We start from the raw sequence: 26,904 nt of genomic DNA, 5'->3' as shown, positions 1-26,904 counted from the left end.
TTGCGGAGGCCTTCCAACTATTTTTCATGTTGGTTCAGGACCCTGCGTAGAACCTTCTTCTGTTCACCCAACGCCTTCTTGGTGTTGTCCTCTAATATCTTGATGTATGCTTCCAGCTCCTATAGATTCATTGTGGCTTTTTCCCCCTAGTTGCTGCCTTGGGGGCCTAAGCAAGGGTGGTTAGGAAAAGGGAGGTAAAGGGGGTGCGCATAGTCGCAGCGCAGCACGGGTGGGTGGGTGCAGCACAGGTGCACACACTCAGTCGCAATGCAGCAAGGGTAGTAGGGACGCAACACAGCAGCACAGAAGGGTACAACAAGGGCCACTAGCGCGCAACACGAACAAAGGAGGGCACGAAGGTGCTCACGCCATTGATGTGAACATATATATATATATATATATATGCACATTTGGTTGCAATGTCCATACCATTTTTTCAATTTTTAATATGTCATGGCCTTAGAGATCCCCCCGTAATTGGGCCTTTGGCCCGCACATTGCATTCAAATGTGCTCCAATGGTAAAAAAACTTAGCAAGAATGAGGGTGAGTCCATATATACACACTTACAAAGTTTGGTCATCATCAAAGCACATTTGGCGTTCTATTTGCATGGTTTTCAATGTGTCGTGACATTAGAGAGTCCCCTTGAAATTGGGCCTTTGGGTCGTACTTTGCAACTAAATATGCTCCGATGGTGACTAAAATTTTTGGAAGAGTGAGAGTGGAGTCTACATATACACACTTGCAAAGTTTTCTCCACTATCGGAGCACATTTAGTTACAATCTACAAACCATTTACCTAGTTTTCAATGTGCCGTGGTCTTAGAGAGTTCCCTCGAAATCGGGGCTTTAGCCTGCACATTGCATTCAAATGTACTCCAATGGTGAACCAAACTTTGAAAGAGTGAGGGTGGGGTCTGCATATACACACTTACAAAGTTTGGTCACCATTGATTGCAATGTGCATTCCATTTGCCTGCTTTTTATTAATGTGCCGTGACCTTAGAGAGAGAGAGAGAGAGAGAGATTAAGCGTCTCTAAAGACCCAATGGACCCTATGAGACCAAAGCGATACAATAATGTCCATGGCATATCTCATCATGGAATGGAAAATAAATCAGAAAGAAAACATAAACATAGCTATCTCATTGGGGTGATACAAAACTGTCTATGGAAACTCATCATGGAATACTAAGAACATAGAAACATGAGAGCAGCATTAGCTCCGAGTAGATGGTATACCACTCTCCAAAATATCAAGCATGGGGCTAATGGGTATGGCCGTGAGGTCTCCCTCAGCTATGTCACGTGGAGAGAGAGAGAGAGAGAGTGCCACTAGACACACTTCTAAGACCCCAGGACGAAGGGCTGGCTTTTTAACACACTAGTGACTCCTGCGATGATGTTTGCATTCTCATTCTAGGCACCAGGCCTATCAACGGCGGCAGATTGGCAACGCATAGAGAATCCACAGATTTTGATGCTATCTGGATTGATACGTAGCAAACCATCTGTCCCTCACCATATCATTCGAGCAGAGTTTGCTAAAGCACCTATCGTGACAGAGGCCTTATTCCAGACTGTCACGTACATACAAAGGATACTAGCCATGGATTTGTCATGATTACTATACCGCGCACCACAGTATTCTCGGATGATAGCGGAAAGAGGGGTGCATCCATCTTGGTATGCTTCTGTCCTCACATGGTTCACCACACATTGACTACAGATGAGCCGACTACCCCCATTTCAATATGACCCAGACTCACCCTATACCACGCTCACACATGTGGACAGGAACTGGGTAATTCGATATGACTTGCTACAGTTACACATTTGAGATACATGGATTACCCCTGGGAAGTCCCTACCACCAAAGATGCAATACTACAGTAACCATTTTCTGAGGCTTATAGAGGATGGATTCATACAAAGGCCATGGTACTTGGATGTTTTCATGTCACATGCCATGAGGATAGCACTTGGTCAGCTCAAGGTCTCATCCCATAGGATCGAGATTGAGGTTGGCAAAGCAGTAGGGAGACTCTGCAGATTGTGCTATGGAGGAGTAGAGTCTAAGGAGCAATTTATTTGTCAGTGCCCGCTGTATTATGAGATCAGGGGGAGATTCCACTGCCTATTTAGAGAGGGATTTGGGCCATTATCTCGGGTTATGGAGTATCCAGATCAGCAATCTCGGACTCTGTCTGTTGAAGATCAAGTCACAGAGAGTTACTATTGAGAGATCCTCGACCCGGCACCCATCTTGGTCTACCATCACCAGTTTTTTCCGCCCACAAGAGGACCACCACAGTACCAACAAGGGGCCCACCATCTTGCCCCTTGACTAGAGTTACCCTGCCTTGTGCCACCGCATTTCGGAGAGCCATACGGCCTCGCCCTCCTAGACCTCAAGCACCCTAGGCTCACCAGCCCCAGATTGATGAGATTCTTGCCCGCCACCGAGCATCTATAGCTGCTACCTCTCGTCCCAGCTTCCCCTCAGCCTTGCAGATCTAGGGGCCCTCCTCACCCCCTCGCCGATGCTGGACATCCTTTATGGACCCCTACCACACATCGATGGATAGCTCCCTCTCCACACTCACACCCACATATCCTCTACACCCACTTTGTATCCACAACAATGAGGATGATGATCCTCCATGATGAGAATGACGATGATGAACCATACATATCTACATTTACCTAGGGATTAGTGTTAGTTCTTTTTGTTATGTTGTCTTTTTTCCATGATGAGATTCCATGGACACATTGTACACCGTTTGTCTCATAGACCCATTGGGTCTTTCGCAAGACAAATATTTCTTCTTCTTCTTTTCTCCCTCTCTGTTGCACTCTTATCTCCGCTACATTGTGCAATCATCAGGAACCAAGGTGCTGAATATTCGTCATCTAAAGTGTAATCCTGTCTGTAAGCTTCCGCATGTTACATTTTCTTAGAGTGAGTTTGTATGGGAGAAGAGCCATGTGCAAGATGATTCACTGCCACATCTAGCAACAGCCCAACAAGTCAGCCACATTAGAGATGATTCACTGCCACACAGAAGATGTCACTAAGGCCATCCATAAGCTTCAGCCTGGGAAATCCAGGGACCATGAGGACCTTTCAGCTGAGCACATCATAGTTAGCTATTTCATAGGGTACTCTGTCATGGTTTTCCACCCTCTTGATCCACCAACATCATAGTGCCAATCCATAAAGCCAGGGACCCCATGAACCCCAACAACTACTGCACTATCTTAATTGGGCACACACTTGCAAAGCTATATGCTTCAGTTTTGGAGCCTGAAGCTAGCTCACATACGGAACATAATAGCATGAGATCAAAGGGGCAAGCTGGTTTCAGACGCTCCTACTTGATATTGGATCTTTACATTGAGGGCCATCATCGAGGAGGGATGGTCGAGAGGCAAGAAGATCTTCTGTCGCTTTGTGGATTTCCGGAAGGCATTTGACACAGTCCCACTTGCTCGCCTCTTCCATCGGCTGCACGAGTTAGGTTTCACTACGAGATCATTTGGGGAGTGATGGCATTGTATGAATCGGTGACCGTGGATTATCTGATCTGATCACAGTGATATTGGGGCGAAACAGGGATGCCCACTCTCACCTACACTCTTGGCCTCTACATGGATGAGATCTCAGACTTCATTGATAGATTTGGAGGGGCAGGTGCTGTGATTCTTGATACTTTGGTGCCCATATTGTTATATGCTGATGACATTGTATTGATTTCAGAATCTAGGGAAGGCCTCCAGAGACACCTAGATGGACTACAAGCCTGTTGTGAGCAGCGGGATTTGTTAACCTTGGGAAAACCAAGGTCATGGTGTAACACATCACCTGTGGGGATCAACGGCATGAGTTTCCTATATGCTGGAGCCGAGGTGGAGATTGTGAGTTCCTATGTGTATCTTGGGGTCACCTTCACAGGCCCCCTTTACAGGATGAGGCCAGCTGTAGATGTTAGACTAACCAAAGGGTATGCAGCACTGGCTAGGTTGGACAGAGTGTGTTTCCAGGCTCATTTCTAGGAACTAAGCATGAAGAGCTGGCTCTTTGACACTTTGGTGACTCCAGTCTCCAGCAGCGATGTATGGTGCATTCTTTTGGGGACCCGATCTAGGAGGGGATGATTGGAGGAGAGTAAAGAGTGTTGGTGTTGGACTCAACCTCACACACACAGAAACCTGCACATTAGGGTTAGGTGCAGGAAGAAGAAGCTCATACAGAAATGAGAGAGAGAGAGAGAGAGAGAGAGAGAGAGAGAGAGAGAGAGCCAAAAGTGTGGTAGCCACAAAATGCAAGTCATCCCTTGCATGTGTGTCACATCCATATAATATAGAGGTACAAAATATATTATGTGGAGTGTCCTTTCACACTTGATATCCAAGGGGAAAAACCACATGGGAAAAAATGCCCTTGGTTAAGCCCTGTTCACACATAGCACTACCATAAGTGAGCATATGCCTACATATCCCCCTGTAGTGAAAGTGTGAACCTGTACAAGGTAGCAAATCACTCTCTGTATGAGAGTAAGCCCAAAGCTTTGCGGAAAGCTTCAAACTTTTCTCGAGGTAAAGCCTTTGTGAATAAGATCTGCAACATTATCCTGTGTAGGGATGTAAGATAAACTGATCTCCCCTCCGTGTAACCTCTCTCTGACATAGTGATAATGAATCTCAATGTGCTTGGTACGTACATGAAATACTGGATTTCGTGCCACGGCCATAGCACTCTGACTATCAGTGAGAATGGTGGTGGGTGTTTGCTGACACTCACGAAGATCAGCCAACAATCTCCTCAACCATACACAATCTACTGTAGCTGTGAAGATTGCCCTGTACTCAGCCTCACAAGTAGATGTGGCAACAGTGGGTTGCTTTTTGCTCAACAAAGATATGCATGAACTGCCAAGAAAAAAACAATTCCCACTGGTGGATTGCCTCGTATCATAATCACCAGCCCAATCTGAATCACTGTATGCATAAAGCTTCAAGCTGCCCCTCCTAGGATAGAACAAACCAAGATCTAGGGTATCCTGAAGATAACGAAAAATGCGTTTGACTGCTTGCCAATGCTTTGTGCCTGGACTATGCATGAATTTGCTTAACAAAGAAGATATGTCTGGCCTAGTGTTACACAAGTAAATGAGGCATCCCATTGCCTGGCTGTAAATGCCGGCCTCAAAAGGCTCTCTAATATCATGCATAGTAAGCCGTACACCTAGTTCTACTGGAGTAGAAATGGGCTTACATTCAGCCATGTGAAACCTGTTTAGCAAGCTTTTTATGTACTTAGTTTGCTGCATAACAATGCCATCATTTGTACGCATAAACTGTATGCCGAGATAGTAGTGTAAAGGCCCCAAATCTGACAAATCAAATTCAGCTTTGAAATATGAAATTTGTGATTTGCTAGTACCTGTAATGAGCATGTCATCTACATACAAGATGACTATGAGAATATCGGCACCGGTTTTCTTCACATACAATGTGCTTTCAGCTGGACTATTCACATAATCTTGGCTGGTTAGATGAGCATGTATTTTATCATACCAAGCTCTTGGAGCTTGCTTTAACCCATACAATGCTTTGTGTAACCTGCATACTTTATGTTCCTCACCAGAACTACAAAACCAATGGGCTGATTTACATATACTTCCTCTTGTAAATCCCCATTTAAGAAAGCAGTTTTGATGTCCAATTGATGCACTTTCCATCCTTTATGTGCAGCCAATGCAATCACTGATCTTATTGTGGTCATTCTCGAAGTAGGAGCAAAAGTCTCCTCATAATCTATTCCCTTTTTCTGGGAGTAGCCTTTAGCCACAAGTCTTGCTTTGTACCTGTCAATAGTACCATCAGACTTCCTTTTGACTTTGTACACCCAGTTTGTACCAATGACATGCTTGCCTTTAGGCAATTCCACAAGATCCCAAGTATTGCTTCTTCATAAGAAGAAGGCTCTTCCAAATCAAAGAGACCACCCATAGCTAATGTAGACTCCTCATGATGCATATTCAATGCATGGCTGGAACTAGCCCTTGTTCTACTTGTGAGTGGAGCTGCAAGTTTGCTTTCTTGCAAAGTTTTCAGCAACCATCTTGGCACTGACTTGGCTGTGTCTATGGCTATTTGCTCTTCCCTGACAAGATCTTCCACTTCTTCAATAGAAGGGGGCTGAATGGCTGGCTGTTCCACATGTTCTACATGAGGATTTTCTTGTGTAGGGGCTGGCTGATCTGAATCCTCCCTAATTGCAATGGGTAATAGTCCATCAAACATGTCCTGTATGCCTGTATCATTAATTTTATACAAGCTGTACATGGGCTGGTCTAGATTTGCAGCAAATACCACATCTCTACTGACAAAAATTTTGCGTGTTGTTGGATTGTAAAGACGGTATCCTTTGCTCTCATTGCTGTAGCCCACAAAAATGCATTTCATTGCTTTGTCATCTAGCTTTGTTCGGAGTTGTTCTGGCACATGTGCATATGCCAAACACCCAAATGTACCCATATAATCCACTGTTGGCTTTCGGCTATACCAAGCCTCAAATGGTGTTATGGTTTTCAAAGCTTTTGTTGGACACCTGTTCAACAGATGAGTTGCACACATTATAGCTTCCATCCAAAAATTGTGAGGCGACTTTTGTGCTTTCACCATGCATCTTGCCTTCTCCATGAGAGATCTATTTTTAGCTACACCATTCTGCTGCGGTGTATAAGGCACAGTACATTGGTGTTTGATGCCCTTTTGAAGCATATAATCCTTGAATGCATTTGACATGTATTCTCCACCTCTATATGAGCGGAGTGTTTGGACTTTACATCCACACATATTTTCAGCCATTGCTACAAAGTGTCGAAAGCATGTAAACACCTCTTCTTTCGCTTTCAAGGGATAAACCCAAGCAAACACGAAGTAGTCATCAATGAATGTGACAAAGTAAAGATGCCCCCCTATGGATGGTGTCCACATTGGACCACATACATCACTATGTATGAGCTGTAATTTACTTTCAGCTCTAACAGCTCCATCTTTGGGGAATGGTTTACGTTGCATCTTTCCCAAAATACACCCCTCACATACATGTCTTGTTGGAGACTCAAGAGGCGGCATATTATCAACCATATGATGCTTCTGCAAAAGCATCAAACTCCGAAAATTTACATGCCCAAAACGAGCATGCCATAGCTCTGCATCATGCATAGCAGGAGTGTGGACAGCCACCGTATTTGCGTCATAAGTACGCTTGTCATAGCTGTCCAGCTTATACAAGCCTTTGTATCGTGTTCCAGAAGTGACTATTTCATAACCCTTTGATGGGTCTTTTACCAAACACTTCCCATCTTCAAATTCAACCTTTAAACCTTGCTCGTTTATGGCTGAGATGGAGAGGAGATTTTTCTTTATCCCTGGAACATACAATACATTTTTCATATATATGTTGATACCATTGGCTGCAATAAGTATGACATTGCCAATTTCCTTTACTGGATATGTGGTATGATCTGCACATGATATAGTGCGGCCAAGTGCTGAAATACATTTTGCATGAAGTGATATGCTCGAAGCACCACTATCAAAATGCCATGATACATCCTTTCTGTCACATGCAATGCAAGACATATCATTGTCTGAAGCACTTGGTGTGTCACTAGTGCATGTGACCAAAAAAGTGTACTCTTCTTGAATTACATTAGCTGATTGCTGTGCTTTGTCATCAGAAGAGTCTGCTACTGCATTGCCTGCTTCTTTCCTTTTCTCTTTTGCAATCCGCTTTCTACATTCATTGATGAAGTGTCCAGGCTTATGGCAGTAGTGACATTTGCCCTTCTTTTTGGGCTTGTTTGCATCCCCTTTGTCAGACTTTTCACCACCAGAAGAGGGCTGTCCATGACCAGCCTTGCTAGACTGTTGTCCCCCATGCCTAAAGCTCTTTGCTTTACCCTTATCCTTGGCTGTAAATGCCTTGTCTCCACCACGGTTGCTCGATAAATTTGCTCTTGTTTGCTCTTCCTGCAAGAGTAAACCCACCAACTCTTCAAAAGTGAGGGGATCACCACCTCCTCTCATAGAGAGGTTGAGTGAGGTGTGAAAGCCCAAGTAGGAAGGTGGTAAAGAATGAAGAGTGTTGGTGACCAGCTGTCTGTCTGGGATAACCTCATCAATGTTGAGCAATTGTTCCTCCAAATCTTTCACTTTGGTGAGATGCTCTGCCATGGAGTCATCCTCATCCATAGAAAGAAGATCCAATTGCCTCTTCAAGTATGCAACTCTTGCCTCGTTGCGTACTTGATACATTGCTTCCAATGTGTCCCATGCAAGCTTCGATGTCGTGCAAGAACGAATGTGCGGAATAATAGTCCTTTTCACTGAAAGGGCTATGAATGACATGGCCTGTGCATCCCTAGAGTCCCATCTCTTTTGCTCTTGTGTGGGAACAGGTTCTTCCTCAGTAGCTCTTTGTGCACCTCCCCTTTGAGGCGTGGCTGGCTGTATGGTAAGTGGGCGTGTGTCATCACCACACACAATGCCCCAAAGCCCTTTGGCTACCAGCAAATTACGGATCATGAAACTCCAGAGGGAGTAGTTAGATCCATCCAACTTGTCCTCCTTGGTGAGCACACCAAATACATTTGTAGCATTTTGAGCCATGTCAACAAAATATACCTGCAAGCAAACCAAGCACCAATGTGCACTGCCAGGCAACCAAATGTCCTGTGCAAATGTTTGCCTACAAACTGAAGCAAGTGTAAACCTACACTAAATTGTCCAATTACACACAATGTGTATACATACGCGACAAATCACAGCTGTAATGCCCAATTACATGCTCCAATCTGAAAAGCCCCAATTTTTATGCATTCCGATTGCTTCAATGTGCAGTTAATTGGCCAATTTTCACAGAAGCCCCAAATTTCTGCAACTGAAAGAGGCTCAATTCGCTGATTTTGACCTCAATTTGGAAAACCCCCAAATTCCAACCCAAACAGCATGAATGGCACCACCTGCAATTTTTCTGGCAAAGGGGAATTTTTGGCAAACCCCTAGAAATTTCTGAGCCTGACCTACCTTGAAATGGCTGCAAATTTATATTTTTTATTTATTGTCTTCTTAAATTCTAGAAATCAAAGTACCTGGCAACGCGGCAGATTTGCAGGCTGGTTGATGGCGTGTAGTGTCAAAGATGCCAGGCAGGGTCAGACGTGGCAGGAGGTACGGATGGCCACGTGCAGGTATTGAAGACAATAGGCAGCAAGTACAAGCAGGCACAACCCTGGCTAGCGACAGGTGCAGGTACAGAAGCTGCAGAGGCACGTGCAGGTACTGAATGTGCAGGTGACGTGGTGAGGAAAGAACGACGGCCATGGCTATACGGAGCCGGCGACGGGCGGCCGTGGCTGGAAGGAAACGGCGCGTCGCAGCTGGACGGAAACGGTCTGGGCTGCAGCATGCGGCGCAGCTCCCGGGCGAGGCGGCAGTGGAGGCCTGCGCAATAACGCTGCCGGGCTTGAAGGCGAAGATGGGCGGCGAGTTGAGCAGCGGGAGGCTGGGCCGCGCAGCGGCGGTCCTCTGTGCAGTAGTGCCGCCACGTCTGGGCGGAGAACCAACGGAAGATGCACTCACGAACGATTAGGTGCAAACCATCGGTTTCCCATTCCATTGTCCTGGCAGTGTTTGCAGCTACTCCCGCAGTGGTGGATGCCCTTTTTCAGCAGAGTTACCTACATTCAGCAAGTGTATTCATTGAGCAGAGACAGGCTCCTGAGGCCAGCACTAGAGTCCTCTTGACGGTTAGCAGAGATTGGGAATGGAAAATCTTGGTATGCTAAGGTCACACGGTGGCTTCTGGCACAAGGATTTCAGATTGACCGTCTCCCCCCCTTTGATTACAGTCTTGACTCCTCGTTCCTCCCACTCACCCATCAGGATAATAACCACCTCATTCGCACTAATCTCATGAGACTTGAGGTACACATTACATGGGTTCCTCCTCAGCTGCTGCTGGGAACCAAAATGCAGTTTTACCAGGATCATTTTCTCCACCTCACAAAGGATGCCTTCATGCAGAAACATGCGCATGTGCTCAAACATATGTTACATGCGATGAGGATAGCTATAGGCCAAATTAGGGTTTCCTCACATTGCTTGTGGATGGAGACTGGGAGAGTTGTCGGTAATGATAGAGAGGAGAGGATTTGCCAGTTGTGCTCACTAGAGGTGGAGACAGAGGAGCATTACATTTGCAGATGCTTGGGTCATGGATTACCCTCATCAGAGATGCCTTGGACTACACCTCATGGGGCTTTGCCGACACAGAAGTAGCTTGATGCACGCATCACAGAGACATGGACACAATGCCCCCAACACCTCCACCTCCCAGACCTCATCACAAGCTTCTTTGCCCCATGTTAGGAGGGCAGTCTTAAACGATATAGGAAGACCACAGAATGGGCCTCATCCACCATACAGGTTAGGCAGCACCTTCCACTAGCAGCCCAGAGGCCCACACTCAGGTTCCCAGGAGTATCCATTGAGAGAGCATTCCAGATGCGGAGGGCAAAATGACCGAGAGCGGCGAGACAGAGAGCACACTCCCCTCGTCTGTCTCAGATCCAGGAGATACTCCAGAGACACCGCAGCACTTTCTCACGAGATGGATATTGAGGAGCCCTGGAGCTCTACATAGTTATTGAGGATGCTGGGTCTCCACTCTCCATGATGCCACCACCCCATAAGCCTCAGTCTCTCTAGTAGTACATGCCATACCTCAGTTAGCCAGAACTTACTAGTATGCAGTTGATGACCAGAACTTACTAGTATGCAGTTGATGATGATGTTAGATTTAGGTTCTTTTCATTTATGTAATTTACTAGGATCATTGTAACCCATGGATACTTTGTAATATATTTTTGGTCTCATAGACCTTAATGGTCTTTTGAAGACGTTAATATCATTTCTCTCTCTCTCACAGGTTGACTGACTGTTTTTATTCAGCTCTCCCATATCCCATCACTTATTGTACCCTATACTTGGCATAGTAGGATCTAGATTTCTTATCTTGTATAATCTCATAGTCTGAGATCTTAGCTTTCAGTTTTCAGTTTTAGTTTACTGTTGCTTTTTCTTATTTCATCCATGACGAGATTTCATGGACACTATGTACACATCATTTTGGTCTCATAGCCCCCTTTGGGTCTTTAGAAGACATTAGTATAATTTCTCTCTCTCTCTCTCTCTCTCTCTCTCTCTCTCTCTCACAGTATTTTCTACTCAATATCATCTCGGAGTCTTACAGTTCTGTTCTTATAACTGTAGGACAATCAGTTTATTGTACTTTTTAGTCTCATTTAGTTGTTCTCTTTGATGAGACACCAACTTCAAATGTACTCTCAGTTTTGGTCTCATAGGCCATTATGGCCTCTTAGAGATGTTAATATATCATTTCTCTTGCTCGCTTGCCGTACTCATTAGCCCCATGCTTGATAGTTTGGAGAGTGATATACCATCTATTGGGGGCTGATGCTCCTCTCATGTTTCATGTTCCTTGTATTCCATGGTGAGATTTCCATGGGCAGTTTTGTTTCAGTCCAGTGAGATAGTTTTGATTTGTTCTATTTTATTTTCTGTTCCATGATGAGATATGCCATGGACATTATTGTATCACTTTGTTCTCATAGACCCATTGGGTGTTTAGTAGATGCTCTCTCTCTCTCTCTCTCTCTCTCTCTCTCTCCCCCCCAAGGCAGCAGGGCAGCCCCTATTAGCCCCAAGGGATTCTCTTCGAGCTGTAGAATGTGAAAGGCCTCCCCTTCTTGACTTCATGCATCACGCAAAAGGACACAGGATCATGACTCGGTGCAACAAATGGGATGGATTACAGGGAGAGTTAAAGAAAGCAATGGACAAGCTGGATGCCCAAGCAAATGCGAGTTCAAAACCCAACAGCCAGGGAACTCTGACCAGAGATGTGCTGAAGTCCATCAGGGACATTTTGGTGTTCTAGGATGACCAACGAGAGGGAGAGACAGCTGAGCTCCGAGAGGAGATGGCAACAAAGATGAGGGAACAACATGGCAAGCAGGTGGAAACCCTTGACCGATATATTTCAGCAATCAAACAAGCCTCCCAAGAGCATAAGAAAAGGTCCAGAAATTCACGGAAGCAATTCAGGAACTTAACAAGAAAGAGGGGGAAATCAGTCCATCTTTACTTTCAGAGGTTGGAGACCTCAGAACCCAACTACACGAAGGTCTCGTGAACACAGGAAGGAACTCAAGAAGGGATGGGAAGATGTCGTGAAACAGGGGGTGGGGTAGGAATGGACAGAGGTTTGTCAAGAAGCAAAAATCAGCCCCAACCCCCAACACCAGCACTATCATGACAGCCACACTTGAGGAGGACAAGCGTCGCAAGTAGAAGGCCCTCAATGTGAGGATTACAGGGCTGAAGGTAGAAGGCTCACCGATGGAGGATGGTGAAGCCTTATGCAAACAAATGGGAATACTAGGGGCCCCTCATTTCAAGGAAGCCTGGTGCATGGGGAAGGACCCTACAAAGGAGAGGCCTCTCTTCCTAAAACTTAAAGATGGAGAACACACAACCTTCTTGCAAAAGAGGGCCACACTGAAAGGAACCAAGCTCTACCTAGGTGATGACCTCACACCCGTGCAGGTGCAGCACAGACGGGCAGGATGGTACAAGTGATGGGAGGCCCAGAAAGCCGATAACTGGGCAGTATACAGAGATGGTGATTATCACGGAGTGGCGCTCTACATGGCGATGCGCGACCTATTGGACCACACTAGAGATTGCAGTCTGGAACTGCAGGGAAGTGGGCAGCATACAGAGATGGGCGGGTGATTATCATAGAGCGGCACTCTACATGGCAATGCGCGAGCTATGAGACCACAATAGAGATTGCGGTCTGGAACTGCAACGGAGCTCTGCGGATAGATGCAGGTTTGTTTGAGGACACATTTAGAGGGCGTGACATGATCCTTTACACAAAGACACGCCAGTGCCAGAGAAGCTGGCTACCTGCGTTTAGGGGATATAGATGGGAGTCCACCCCCCTACACAGTCCCGTATAGTAGGAGGCACTAGAGGCTCGGGAAGAACGGCCATACTCTCCAGGGAGGGGGATATCCACCTTGTTGAAGACTTCAATGCACGTATTGCTAGTGCACAGGTGGTAACCCTCTTTGAGACAGAAGATGACATGTATCACGAGAAAGACATTGTGGGCACAGATCTGACGCAGGCATCGCAGGACATGCATAGACTACGGGGAGAACTTTCTCACCCTTGGTGGGGCTCATGGACTAGTCATTTGCAATGGCCTAGCCCAGTGGCCTTGGTTCCAGCTCCTTCACATGCTACCCCTTCAAACATGGAGCCAGTACAGTGGACTACTTGATGGGATCTCTCTCCTTGATACCGCTCATTTCAGACTTCACCATCTCGTCCCACCCCATTGGTGTGGCAGCTGATCATGCCTACCTAGCCTTCTCCCTCACATGCCAGTACACCACCAATCCACCTACCTTAACACGCCATCACCACTTGAGATACCACTTCACCAGACCTCCTCGGCCTACTCTGATCACATCGTCCGCATCATCTCCACCTCGACCCACACATCCAACTTGATGAGCTAACCACACAACTTGCAGCCCCCCGTTGCAAACCCGCCGCAGCCGCCTTTCCAGACACCAAAGCGACTCCCCGACCACCAGATGGGACTATTCCACAGAATAGTTGGTATGATGAGGAGATTGCTCTGAGCTCCACCACTCACCAACATGCACAAGTGATCTTCCAGCGCCTCACGCGGAGGAAGAAGCGTGCCTATCTAGCCGCACTTGAGCAAGAGCTATACCAACTGTTTTTTAGAACGGGACTGCAAGGAGGCCTGGAGGCTCTTTTGCCCCTTATCTCCTACTCTCTTTGGGCTATGCATTGATGAGATATCTCATTACATAGATAGACAGGGAGGACCAACGGCACAGTTGGCAGGAGTCTTAATACCTATCTTATTGTATGCAAATGGCATTGTCCTTATCTCTAATTCACCAGAGAGGCTGCAGAGGCACTTGGATGCATTACAGGCTTTTTGCAAGGATTCGGACCTTACGACGGTGAACCTTGGAAAGACCAAGGTTATGATCTTTAACACATCCCCACAATGGGTAGGTAGATCCGCACCTCAATTTACATATAGTGGGCATCCCATGGAGTATGTGGCCACTTATGCATATCTTGGGATCACTTTTGCTGGGCCTCAGTTCTCTATGCGGAAGGCAGCCGAAACCAGATTGATGTGAGGGTATGCAGCTCTGGGCTCACTTGAAAGGCATTGCTCACAAATACAATTTCAAGAACCGAGAATGAAGCTCTGGCTGTTTGACACATTAGTCACACCTGCATTATTGTGTGGAGCTTCCATTTGGGGTCTCAGTTTATAGCACAGGAGGAGACGGAGAAGGGAGTCAGCTGTGGTGGATACAGGAGAGGAATATGATGGGTGGAAGCTGATGGAGAGGCCACTAGTGATATCTCGCACATGATTAGGAGTAAGCCTTCAGTGCCGCATGAGATTGTGCGAGCGGAGATGGAGACTGTCCCTATCGTGACAGAGGCTCTTTTCAAGAGAGTGACTTACTAACATAGATTATGGGAGCTCCCACCAGATAGATACCCCCCGCTTGCCCTAGAGTCCTCAAGACAGTTGGCACTTGATGGAGACACACAGTGTTGGAATGCATAGGTGAGCACTTGGTTTGGTATGCATGGCATGCAGATGGGGGCACTCCAACCATTTTAGTACAACATAGAGGCCCCTTCTTCTTCACATGATGGAGGATAGCTTTGTCATATGCCCGCACTACATGGATACATATCTCTCATTGGGGGTGCGGTGTGCGATTGGACAGATCCACACTTGTTGAGAGTGGAGATAGCCAGATGTGGGTCGAGAGCAGATGCAACAGAGGATAGGACATGCCAGCTTTTCCATACAGAGGTTGAGACAGAGGCTCATTATATATGCAGATGCCTAGTATACTATGAGATCACGGGGAGCACATCCACCCATTCTCCCCAACCTCCATGCTGATGCAGGAGCCTGGCTGAGGAGTGTCACTAGACACAGCCACCGAGCTATGCGGAGCTTGACGCCCTCGACATAGTGGCCGCTGCCCACACTCATGTCACCTCAGAAGGATCAGAGCCATCATTTCCCACCACCGTAGGCCTTTCTCCCACTGGCTCAGCCTTACTATATTGGGTACCATGTTGTAGCACCCTATGCAAGATATTTTGGCTGACTTGAGAGCTTGAGGCTTTGTTTTTTCTACGGATATTTTCTTTTAGTTTTACTTTCCGTACCGTGATGATGTATTCCATGGACATGATGTAACATTTTGGTCTCATAGGTCATTTTGGACTTTCGAAGACGTTAATACAACTTTCTTTTCTTTTCTTCTCTCTCTCTCTCTCTCTCTCTCTCTCTCTCTCTCTCTCTCTCGCTACACACAATGACTCGAGGGTGCGCTCTGGCATATGCCATCAAAAACCACACATGTTGCCTCCATCTCGCTTTGCAAGAAAGCCTTTTGAAGCACTACTCATCAGGTGCCCTCTCGCACAGGGCGCTGACTCTTTGTCATCACTGCCCTTCGTGCCATTGCTGCCAGCCACTATCGCTGCCAATTGCACCTGGCCACTACCCACACCTTGTCAACACCCTTCCCCCATCTTTCCTAGTGCTCGCCTCTGCTCCCGATTCGCCGCCCTGCATACCCACCTGCAAAACCCCCAAATCGATTTGTGGGGTCTGGCATCCCCCTATGCAAAGATCCTTACCATGAAGGTACTAGAAACACCCTTGCTGAGCTGCAAAAGAAAATGAAGATGTGAACCTCATGAGATCTCCTTTGGCTCACAAGCTCAATGCGTGCCAATGGCCAGAGCTGGTCAATGGCCATTGTGATCATCATGAGGTCATTCATAAGAAGAGAGAACCCGATCGCCTGGTCACAACACATTAGCCCGGGGGAGGGGGGTGTGGGGGGCGCTCTGTTCACATTGAGCTCCTTGAGCAAGGGGGGAGCTCATGAAGGTGCTCCTCCCATGGCTTGCAGAGGAGGTCCCTTGCCTGAGCCATGGGGGCAAAGCTGGTGTGAGATGCCCCATCTGGTGATATATGAAGCACAGTTCTGGGAGGCCTGAAAATTCAAGCTGCCGGAGATGAGTGTGGCTGTCCGGTTGGAGAATCACCAAGTGTCAGGGAAGATTCTCTGGCCAGACCAAACACACTCAAATGGAGGGGATCCCTGCTGCCCTTGCAGCCGTAGCTGCTGCCATAGGAGCATCCCAACACAGGGAGTAGCCCATAATACTCTTTGAGAAAGCAAAGGAAGCATACCGTCACTAGGAAGTGAAACAACTTCTGTGATTTGCCTCAAGTATGCTGTCCTAGAACACTAATTACAGCATTAAGTAGGTTGACAGTGAGTTGGCATAGATAGGGGAAAAACCCTAAGTTCCTCATAGGGCTAGCTTATTTCTTTACCTGCCAGCCATAATGTGGTCTATCACCTATGCACGACACTTTCCTTGAGGCTACAAATAGAATTTCGTTGAGGCCACCCCACCTCCTCCCTCCCTTCTCCTCCCTCCCTTGTGCAATGCTTGCCATGCGGCCAATTACTTCTCTAAGTTATAAACCCTTTGGGGCTTTCACCTCAATTCTTTAATTACGCCTCTAGGCCGGTACATGATGGCCAAAATATTTACAGCTGCACTGGAGGCATACTTGAATAAATGGGAGAGCTACTTGGCAAGCATGATGTACACAAGACCAATCCACATTGCATCATATTCTCACACTCGTAGACATCATCAAGGAAGCCAAGTACAAAGGGAAAAGACTATATTTTTATTTTGTAAACTTTTGTAAAGCTTTAGGCACATTTCCATGAGCTTGATTGCCTAGTAGACTCGGGCACTTGTGTCTAGGAGCCTGCTTAAAACCATATAAAGCTTTCTTTAATCTACATACTTTTGATTCCTGACTTTTCTGAACAAAACCACCAGGCTGAGATACATAGATCTCCTCATATAAATCTCCATTCAACAAAGCAGTTTTGATATCCAAGTGAGGTACATTCCAACCTTTATGTGCTGCTAATGCGATGACTCTGCATGGTAGTCATGCGACATGTGGGTGCAAAGGTTTCACCATAGTCAATACTCTCTCTTGCGCATAACCCTTTGCAACAAGCCTAGCTTTGTATCGCTCAACACTGCCGTCTGCTCTACGTTTGAGCTTGTAAACCCATTTTGTACCAATGGCTTTCTTTCCAAGAGGTAAGGCTACCAAATCCCATGTTTCATTTTTGAGTATCGAATCATACTCAAATTGCATAGCACTCATCTAATTTTCAGATTCCTTTGTTTCATCAAAGGAGACAGGTTCCTCTTCATCACATAAACTGGCAAAAAAGCATAACTTGCATCAACATGTGATGCATGATGAGAACTTGCACGTGTTCTGCTAGGCAAAGGAGTGGCCAATTTGCTATCATGTAGTGTTTGCACCAGCCATTTTGGCAGACTTTTTGACTCCTCAATTTTCCTTCTTTCCTTATCAATTGCATCATCCATATTTGCCTCATCAATAGACTAATCTGTGGGTTGAAAAACATGCTAATTTGTAACCTGTGTGAGCTGATTTTCAGCATTCCTTTGATTATCTAAATACTCTATATCAATGTGTCCTGCAATTAATAATGGAAGGAGAGTGTTGAAAATGTCATGCGAACATACATTTTACTATTTTTTTACATGAAAGCAAGGACTGAATTGCATCTTCCACAAATACAACATCTCTACTCACAGGAATATGCTTGGTAGCAGGATGATAGAGACGGTAACCTTTACTTTCCCAGCTATACTCCACAAAATACATTTAACAACCTCATCATCAAGCTTACGCTTGCTGCAAAGTTGCTCAAGCAGAAGTACATAAAGCAAGACAACCAAAAATGCGTAAGCAAGCCACAGAGAGTTTTATGCCATTCCAAGCTTCAAAAGGTGCAATTGTATGCAAAGTCTTTGTAAGATACCTATTTAAAATACATGTTGCACATATGATTGCTTCTAGCCAGAAACCATGAGATAACTACTGACTTTTGACCATACAACGTGCCATCACCACAAGAGACCTCTTTTTATGTTCAGCTACACCGTTTTTTTGAGGTGTATAGTGCACAATACATTGGTGTTTTATCCTTTGATCAACCATGCAGCATGAAACTCCATAGACATATACTCCCCTTTTTGATCGATAACAGGGTACCGATCTTACATACAGAAGCATTTTGAACCATTGTAGCAAAGTCCCTAAAGCACACAAAAACCAGGTACCCAGGTATGTGTGGAATAATCATCAATGAATGTGGCACAATAGAGGTAGTTCCCAATAGATGGTGTCCTCATAGGGCCACATACATCATTGTGTATAAGATGTAATCTTTGGACACTTCTAACTGAACCATCTTTGGGAAATGATGCTTGCTGCACTTTTCCAAAAATACAACCCTCACACACATGTTTGATAGGGGCTTCAAGATGTGGCAGCTCATATACCATGTCATGTTTATGCAAACGTAGCTGCCAAAGTTCAAGTGAACAAAGCGTACATGTCATAGCTTAGCATCACGTGTTGCCTTTGTGGCAGTTACTGTACATACAATATGCCTTTGTCTTTCATATGCATGTAGCTTGTAAAGACCATGAGACAAAGTACCAGAAGCAACAATTGTATTGCCGTCACTACAATCATGAACAATACATCTGTCATTCACAAACTCAACCACTAAGCCAGCCTTAGTAATGGCAGAAACAGATAACAAGTTCTTCTTGATTCCTGGCACATTACAATGCATCTGAAACTGCAATTATTCCACCATTTGTAGCAGTGAGAACAATTTAACCAACTCCTTTTACCTGATATGAGGAGTTGGTTGCATAGGTAACAGTGTTTCCTTGTGGAGTAGATTCAAGTGATGAGAACAAACTGTGATGAGAAGTAATGTGCTTACTAGCACCACTCTCAAAATACTAGATATGTACATCTATAACAGCCATGCATAAATTCTTATCCGAAGGGTCAAAACTGCACTGCACAATGAAAGCCCAATCATCATGTATATAGTTTGCAGATTCTTTGTTTTCTGCATTAGATGTTGATGCATCAGCTACAACCATACCCGAGTCTTTCTTTTTCTCCTTCTCCAACTGTTTCTTGCACTCATTAATGTAGTGACAAGATTTCCTGCAATAGTTGCATTTGCTCTTTTCTTTGGCTTGTCGCCTTGTCATTGCTTAGAGAGTGGTGAGGGGAAAAATGAAAACTTTTCTATGTGCCTTGAATGAATAGGTAGGTGTCATTTTCCAAGATGGTGAGAAGGTGTAGGTTGAGCGAGCAAAACACTTTCCAATAAAGAATTGTGTTTCTTTAATTGTTGCAAATGAAACATAGTTGAAATAAAAGGTACAAATTTGATGTGTTCTCTCACATGGTAGTGGGTCGATGTCGTCAGGTCTTCGAGCACTCGTCGTCCACATACTTGTCCGATAACTCTAATTTCAGCTTGTTGAGGAAAGGATTTACCTTTGTCTCTTTGTTGACTAATAGCAAAAGCCTAATCTCTTGTATGCATGAATTATCAATTTGCCTAGATTTCTCTTCTGGCAAGAGCACAAAAACAAACTTCTCAAACTTCAAGGCTTTTGGATTGCCTTTCATCATGAGTCTGATGGTAGAAGCAAAACCTTGATACGAGTCCGACAACACATTTATAACAGTAGACACCAATAAACTGTCACGATATACTCCATCAACACTGGCAAACTGCTTCTTAAAATCCTTGATTTTTGTAAGGAAATTGTCCGTGAAGTCTGCCTCATTCATATGCTCTAACTCTAATTGCTTATGTATATAAGCAACACGTGCTTCATTACGTACCTAGTATAATGATGCAAGTGCATCCCAAGCATGTTTAGTAGTCCTCCATGACCGAATGTGAGGAATGATACCCCTCTTGACTGACAAAGCAAGCAATGCATGTGCCTACGCATCTATTCCATCCCACTTTGTTTGTTCCTACTTAGGAGGTATGCTATGCTGTGCTAATGCACCATGTGAAACTAAGTCCGTGTGTGCAGATGCGCCTTCTACATCATGTTTATCAGAGGAACCAAGACATTTCTCAGTACCGATCACAACATCCCACAGCTCTTTGGCTACCAATACATTAACGGGTAGTTGGTCCCGTCAAGCTTATTCTCAACGGATAACATCCGAAATACATCATTGTCTGCCGTTTCTAATAATACCCAAGTAAGTAATCACGCAAACTGCAAAGTGATGAGTTCTCCTTTGATGCTAATAAGATTGTTAGCAGTGGAGACTTGCAAGGTGTATGAAAGAAATTCAGAGTATAGTGAGTAGAAATTTTACTCATAAGATGCGATGTCGCCAAAGTGAAGCCAATGGACAAGATTCGGTGTGGTGAGTGTCTGTTGATGCTTTCTTGTGTATCTCCATACCCATCTGCAGTGGATCTGACTAGATTTCAATGAAGAACACTGCGAATCCGGGCCCGAAAGATGTTTGCAGAAAATTGAAAACCATGCAAACAGCCCCCAAAACGCACCAGAACGAAAATCTGGCCGTAAAACTGCAGTACAAAGCACTACATTATTCACGGTCTTCTTTCTTCTTCTAGAAGCCGTAAAACTGGCCGTACAAAGCACTACATTTTTCACGGTCTTCTTTCTTCTTCTCATAAAACTGGCCGTACAAAGCACTACATTTTTCACGGTTTTCACGAAAATCTGGCCGTAAAACTGCAGTACAAAGCACTACATTTCTCACGGTCTTCTTTCTTCTTCTAGAAGGGATCCTTGATCTGATTCAAGAAGACACTTGACTCAGGGTGAAGGGTAGGCATGCAACAGCACAGGGGCAAGGAGCATGTGCTCTGATACCAAATGTTGAAAATAGGGTTGCAAGAATACGCGCACGTGTACACACACAATGGAGAAGCTCAAGGGAGCACACAATATGATAATGAATGTGTGTTGTACAAAAGATGATAAGTATACCCCAAGATGGGTGTATACTAGCACGGGGGAAAAACCTTCTAAAGAGGGAAAAAGTGCCCAAGCTAGTCCTAGTGTGTTTACACACATCACTACCAAATATGGCTATAGGAATGGCCATTTTTTGTTTCCTATGACGACCCACAATAACACAGTCTCCTACTTGAGTTTTTAACCAATTTAAGTCTTATCAATGACTGATATGCCATTCAAGAGTTGTATTGCAGTCTTTGAGATAATGATAGATAATGAATGTGTGTTGTACAAAATATGATAAGATGGGTGTATACTAGCATGAGGGGAAAAACCTTCTAAAGAGGGAAAAAGTGGCCCGGCTGGTCCTAGTGTGTTCACACACATCACTACTAGATATGGCCACACGAATGGCCATTTTTTGTTTCCTATGATGACCCACAGTAACACAGAGTCTCCTACTTGAGCTTTTAACCAATTTAAGTCTTATCAATGGCTGTTATGCCATTCAAGAGTTGTACTGCAGTCTTTACACAACACTTGCAGGACCATGAAAAGAAGATAATAGCTCCCAAGAGCAAACTCGCGTTTTTTCTCGAACATGTGCCATTGCTTCCTGTTAGAGAAACTTTGATTACACTGCTCTGCGGAATCTTAGATGAACTTATCATTCAAAGTGCAACACCTTAATGAACAAAAGCATGTATTTGTTGCTGATGTAGACGTTGCTTTTGTTGTCTTCCGTCTCATCCATTCTAATGCTTCCCTTACCTTTTAATGGACGATATGTAAACGTAAATGAAAGACCATACACCATTCATAAACTCTTTCTTCCTTGAGAAATTCACACATACCATTAAGCATGGATCTCTTATTTTACAAATATTTCAAGATATCTTTGAATGCCCTTAATTATTTCAGTGTTTTTACCATATGGGAAGAGATCAATAGAAATCTTCCAAGTTGAAAAGTATCAAGTGTATAGCCAGTGGGCTCTAGCCCAAGTGGGAATACCTTGGCCTAAACCTACATATAACTAATCTCTCAAGCAGAAATAGCATTCGAGATTATGATCCAGCAAAACACCAGATTATACACCCTAGCACTTTTAGAGAAAAATTGGTTGGACTTCAAGCATGTGGTCCTAGAGGATCTCACTTGGATAATTTCACTAAGGTCACACTAGTAGAGTTAAAACTAAAGCTGCGGTAGGCTAGCAGCTTTAAGTCTAAATACGAGTAATATTAAATATACCAAAGACATGACATAGAAAGAATCCATTTCAAATTTGTCACGATGTCTTCATGATGCTACAATTACCTACCTCCTTCAACTCTGCATTCATGACAGGCTAGTAACCTAAAAGACGAGGGTGCCTTCCTGGCAAAGACATTAGTGCCAATTTTTACAAGCCAAGATTGGGGTGCTTATCCTCCCTACTATAAAGAGGTTTTGCATATGCATTTCAATGCAATTAAGACTCAAAGGACAACCTTTGTGAGATCAGGGCTACGATATTCAAAATAAAATATCCAATCTTACAAAGAATCTTGCAAAAGATTCTCAAGCAAAGAGTAGTTTTAACAAGCCCCACATTCATCACAACAACAATTACACACGAGTTTTTTGACAGAAAATGCTAGAGCAACCTGACTAGAAACACATTTTCTAAAGAGGTTATGTCAACACATTTTAAACAAAGATATGCTATATCGAATTGCTTGTGCATCCATCAGCATCATAACAGTTCGACACAACTGGTGTTTGACTAGTAAAATTTCAACAAAAAAAAGGCTGCATGCAAGGCTCAGCTTAAGTTATACGATTAGCAGTTACAATGATAAGGTGATAGAAACATTCAAATTCAAGGCATAGCTACAACTATTCGCTCACCCGTTTTTGTTGTGCAATGTAATATTCCTGGCGCATAACCTTCAAATCATAGTCACCTGTAAATTGGCATAACACATAAACCTTGCACAAAATCACCATCCTTGCATGGCACAAACCAACAGCACACTAGCTCCCTAGCTTCAATATTGATACACTAAATCACATCCAATTACACTGCAAATACATGTGCAACAGATATCCAATTAAAGACAAACCTTGCAAGATATAGGTATCTTGGAGCTGCGCAAGTTCAGAACATAACTTGGGAATAACCTGGGAAATTCAAAAATAGAACTGAAAAGATGTAAAAAATAAACATAACTTCTAAGAGATCACCTAATTCCTTAAAACCAATGCTCCATTGGTCCTTCCACCCACGAAATAAAAGGAGGGTTAGTCACTTTTAAACCTCAGACAGTAACTTCTCCTCCTTCTGTACCATAGCATATAGCTCATTTCCAATTTCAGTGTGCCTGCGCCTACACATAGACTAAATAGTAAAGGTCTCTCTCTCTCTCTCTCTCTCTCTCTCTCTCTCTCTCTCAGATTGCGGTTTGGAACTGCAATGGCGCCTTGAGGACAGATGCAGGTCTGTTTGAGGAGACATTTAGAGGGAGAGACTTGGTCTTATACACAGAGAGTCATCAGTGCCAAGTGCCACGGGAGTCGGCTTCCAAAGGTGAGAGGATACAGATGGGAGTTTGTTCACCGCCCACACCCACGCACAGTAGGGGGTACCCGAGGGTCGGGAGGGGTGGCTTTATTATACAGGGAGGAGCTTCAACATGTGATACAGGTGGTCGGACGGGATGAGGCCGCACGGTTTTTGTGGGTGAGGATCCAGACAGACAGGGCACGAGACATCTACCTTACAGTGTGATACTTTGCACCCTCCAATTCTAAATATGCCACCCATGGAGAGTCCCCGTACCTGCCCCTTTATGGTGACATTATGAAGTTTTCCAATCTAGGGGACATCCTCCTGGCTGGAGACTTCAATGCCCACACCGCAGGTGCACAGGTACCCTTCTTTGAGACAGATGATCCCATGTACTAGGAGATTGACATGATGGGTACAGATCTGGAGCGGACATCACAGGATACAGCAGCCCGCATAGACTACGGAGAGTATCTCTTAGCCCTCGGCGGGGCTCATAGGCTAGCCATTTATAATGGCCTGGCTAGATGGTCTAGATCCAACTCCTTCACCTCCTACCCCTTCGGACATGGAGTTAGTACAGTGGACTACCTAATGGGATCCCTCTCTTTGATCCCACTCATTTCGGAGTTTACCATCTCTCCTCGCCCCATCGGTGTTGCAGCCGACCATGCATACCTGGCCTTCTCACTCACATGCCGATACACCATGCAACCACCTGCTTTGCCTCATCACTGTCCAAGATACCACTTCACTAGAGAGACCTCTTCCATCTACTCTGATCACGTCTATCCCATCCTCTCCAACCTCGACCCACACATCCCACTTGATGAACTTACTACACACCTCTCAGCCACCCTCCATATGCCCGCTACAGCCGCCTTCCCGCACTCCAGAGCCACCCCTACATCACCAGGAGGGACTGTCCCCCACATAATAGCTGGTACAACAAGGAATGTCGTGATACCCGAACCCGTCTACATCGGGAGATGGCACTAGGATCCACCACTCACCAGCAGAAGCGAGTGATCTTTCGACGTCTCACACGGAGAAAGAAGAGAGCCTACCTAGCAAGGCTTGAGCAGCAACTATACCAGCTATTTCTTGGAAGGGACTGTAAGGAGGCCTGAAGGATCTTCCAGGATCATCGCCTTCCAACTCCGATTACTTCACCCAGCACCTGGCACACCTATGCCACCTCTGTCTACCACATCCCCGAGCAGCCACCTCTCCCCCATCCACCCAAACCTCGTCCCCCACACTCTTCCTTCTTTCACCTCCGCATGGTGAGAGATGATATTGACAAGATGCAGACTGGGAGAGCACAGGATCATGATGGACTCCTCACCGAGCATTTCTCCCATGCTAGAGACACGCTAGCCCCTTTACTAGTTCACATGTTTAACAGGGCTTTATGTGAAGGCTTCCCTGTCAGCTGGTCATCGAATACTATTGTACCTATCTTGAAAGCAGGTGACCCCATGGACCCCAACAACTATAGGACTATCATGATTGGTCACACCTTGGCCAAGATTTATGGTTCGATTTTGGAGCATGAGCTTAGTAGACGGTCCGAGGAGCAGAGACTCAGAGCACCGGGGCACGCAGGCTTTAAGAGAGGGCACTCCACAGTAGATCATATCTTTACACTACGGGGGATGGTCTATACATTGACGAGATCTCGGATTACATAGACAGACAGGGAGGACCAGGAGCACATTTGGCAAGAGTCCTGATACCGATCCTCTTGTATGTAGATGATATTGTTCTTATTTCTGATTCACCAGAGGGGCTGCAGAGGCATTTGGATGCATTATGGCCTTTTGCGAGGACCGGGACCTTACTGTGAACCTTGGAAAGACCAAGGTCATGATCTTTAACACCTCCTCACAGTGGATAAGTAGATCTGCGATACAGTTACATACAGTGGAGAGCCTGTGGAGTATGTTACCTCGTATGTATACCTTGGGATCACTTTTGCTCGACCTCAGTTCTCGATGCAGAAGGCGGCCGACGCTAGATTGATGAGGGGATATGCAGCCCTTGGCTCATAAGAGAGGCAATGCTCACAGATACAGTTTCAGGAGCCGAGGACGAAGCTTTGGCTATTTGATACTCTAGTTACACCTGCACTACTGTATGGTGCCCCCATCTCGGGTCCTAGCTTATACCATAGGAGGAGACAGAGGAGAGAGCCGGCCGAGACAGATACAGAGGAGGTATATGATGGGTGGACGCCGATGGAGAGACCCCTAGTGGCGATGCTCTCACGCATGATTAGGAGTAAACGATCAGTGCCACATGAGATTGTGGGGGCAGAGATGGCGGCTGCACCGATAGTCACAGAGGCTCTATTCCAGACAGTGACATACTGGCATAGGCTATGGGAGCTTCCACTTGATAGATACCCCCGGCTAGCCCTGGAGTCCTCGAGACAATTGACACTTGAGGGAGATACAGAGTGCTGGTATGCACAGGTAGGCACTTGGTTTGGCATGCACGGTATGCAGATGGAGGCACTCCCCCCCTTCCAGTACAGCATAGAGGCCCCGTCATTTGTTCTCAGCCGCACAGAGCGGAATAGGGTTATCAGGAAGGACATTGTTAGACTGGATACTCAGAGGACATGGAGTTCACCTAGTCGTCCACGCGGGACAAAGATGGCCTTCTACAGAGATCACCTCCTATGCCTGACAAAGGATGGGTTCATCATCCGTCCATGCTACATGGACATACACCTATCCTTTGGGGTGACGCGTGGATCGGCCAGATCCGCGCCTCGTCCACTAGTTGAGAGTGGAGACTACCAGATATGGGCCTAGGGCGGCCGCACCAGAGGACAAGATATGCCAGCTCTGTCACACAGCCCGAGACAGAGGACCATTACATATGCCGATGCCCCGTGTACTATGAGATTCGGGGGAGGTTCCACTGCCTCTTCCGAGCTGGGTTCAGACCACTTTCTAGGATCATGGACTTCCCAGATCAGAGATGCCTGGGACTTCTTCTTCTAGAGCTCCGTAGACACAGGGAGTCCTTAGTGAGATCCAGATCAGCTGTACTTGCTCGAGGACCAGCACAGAGAGCTCTCACTGACTTCTTCCATACCAGCACTCTGAGGGCCGATCCACCCATCATACCCAGACCACAAGCTAGTGTAGGAGCTCGGCCGAG

General features: G+C 45.5%; 1 protein-coding gene across 4 annotated transcripts in view; it reads right to left on the bottom strand.

Annotated features, from left to right (window-relative positions):
- The window catches only part of AUG3 (HAUS augmin-like complex subunit), a 129,831-nt gene that overhangs the window by 23,583 nt on the left and 79,344 nt on the right, over positions 1-26,904 (bottom strand). For 2 of the 4 annotated variants that reach the window (XM_086813079.1, XM_086813073.1), the window contains exons 10-12: positions 23,482-23,551; positions 23,288-23,345; positions 23,073-23,128 (exon numbers count right to left, since the gene is read on the bottom strand). In XM_086813079.1, the coding sequence (XP_086669205.1) occupies positions 23,073-23,128; positions 23,288-23,345; positions 23,482-23,551 (184 nt within the window). The remainder of the gene's footprint in view (positions 1-23,072; positions 23,129-23,287; positions 23,346-23,481; positions 23,552-26,904) is intronic. The other 2 variants (XM_086813087.1, XM_086813082.1) reach the window with 1 other exon arrangement.

This window comes from Cibotium barometz, chromosome 2 (assembly GCF_041138505.1).
Source record: "Cibotium barometz isolate CiBa-2024 chromosome 2, ASM4113850v1, whole genome shotgun sequence".
Classification (NCBI taxonomy): domain Eukaryota; kingdom Viridiplantae; phylum Streptophyta; class Polypodiopsida; order Cyatheales; family Cibotiaceae; genus Cibotium; species Cibotium barometz.
Note: the sequence above shows the minus strand (reverse complement) of the source record. Positions and strands in the feature narration are given on the sequence as shown.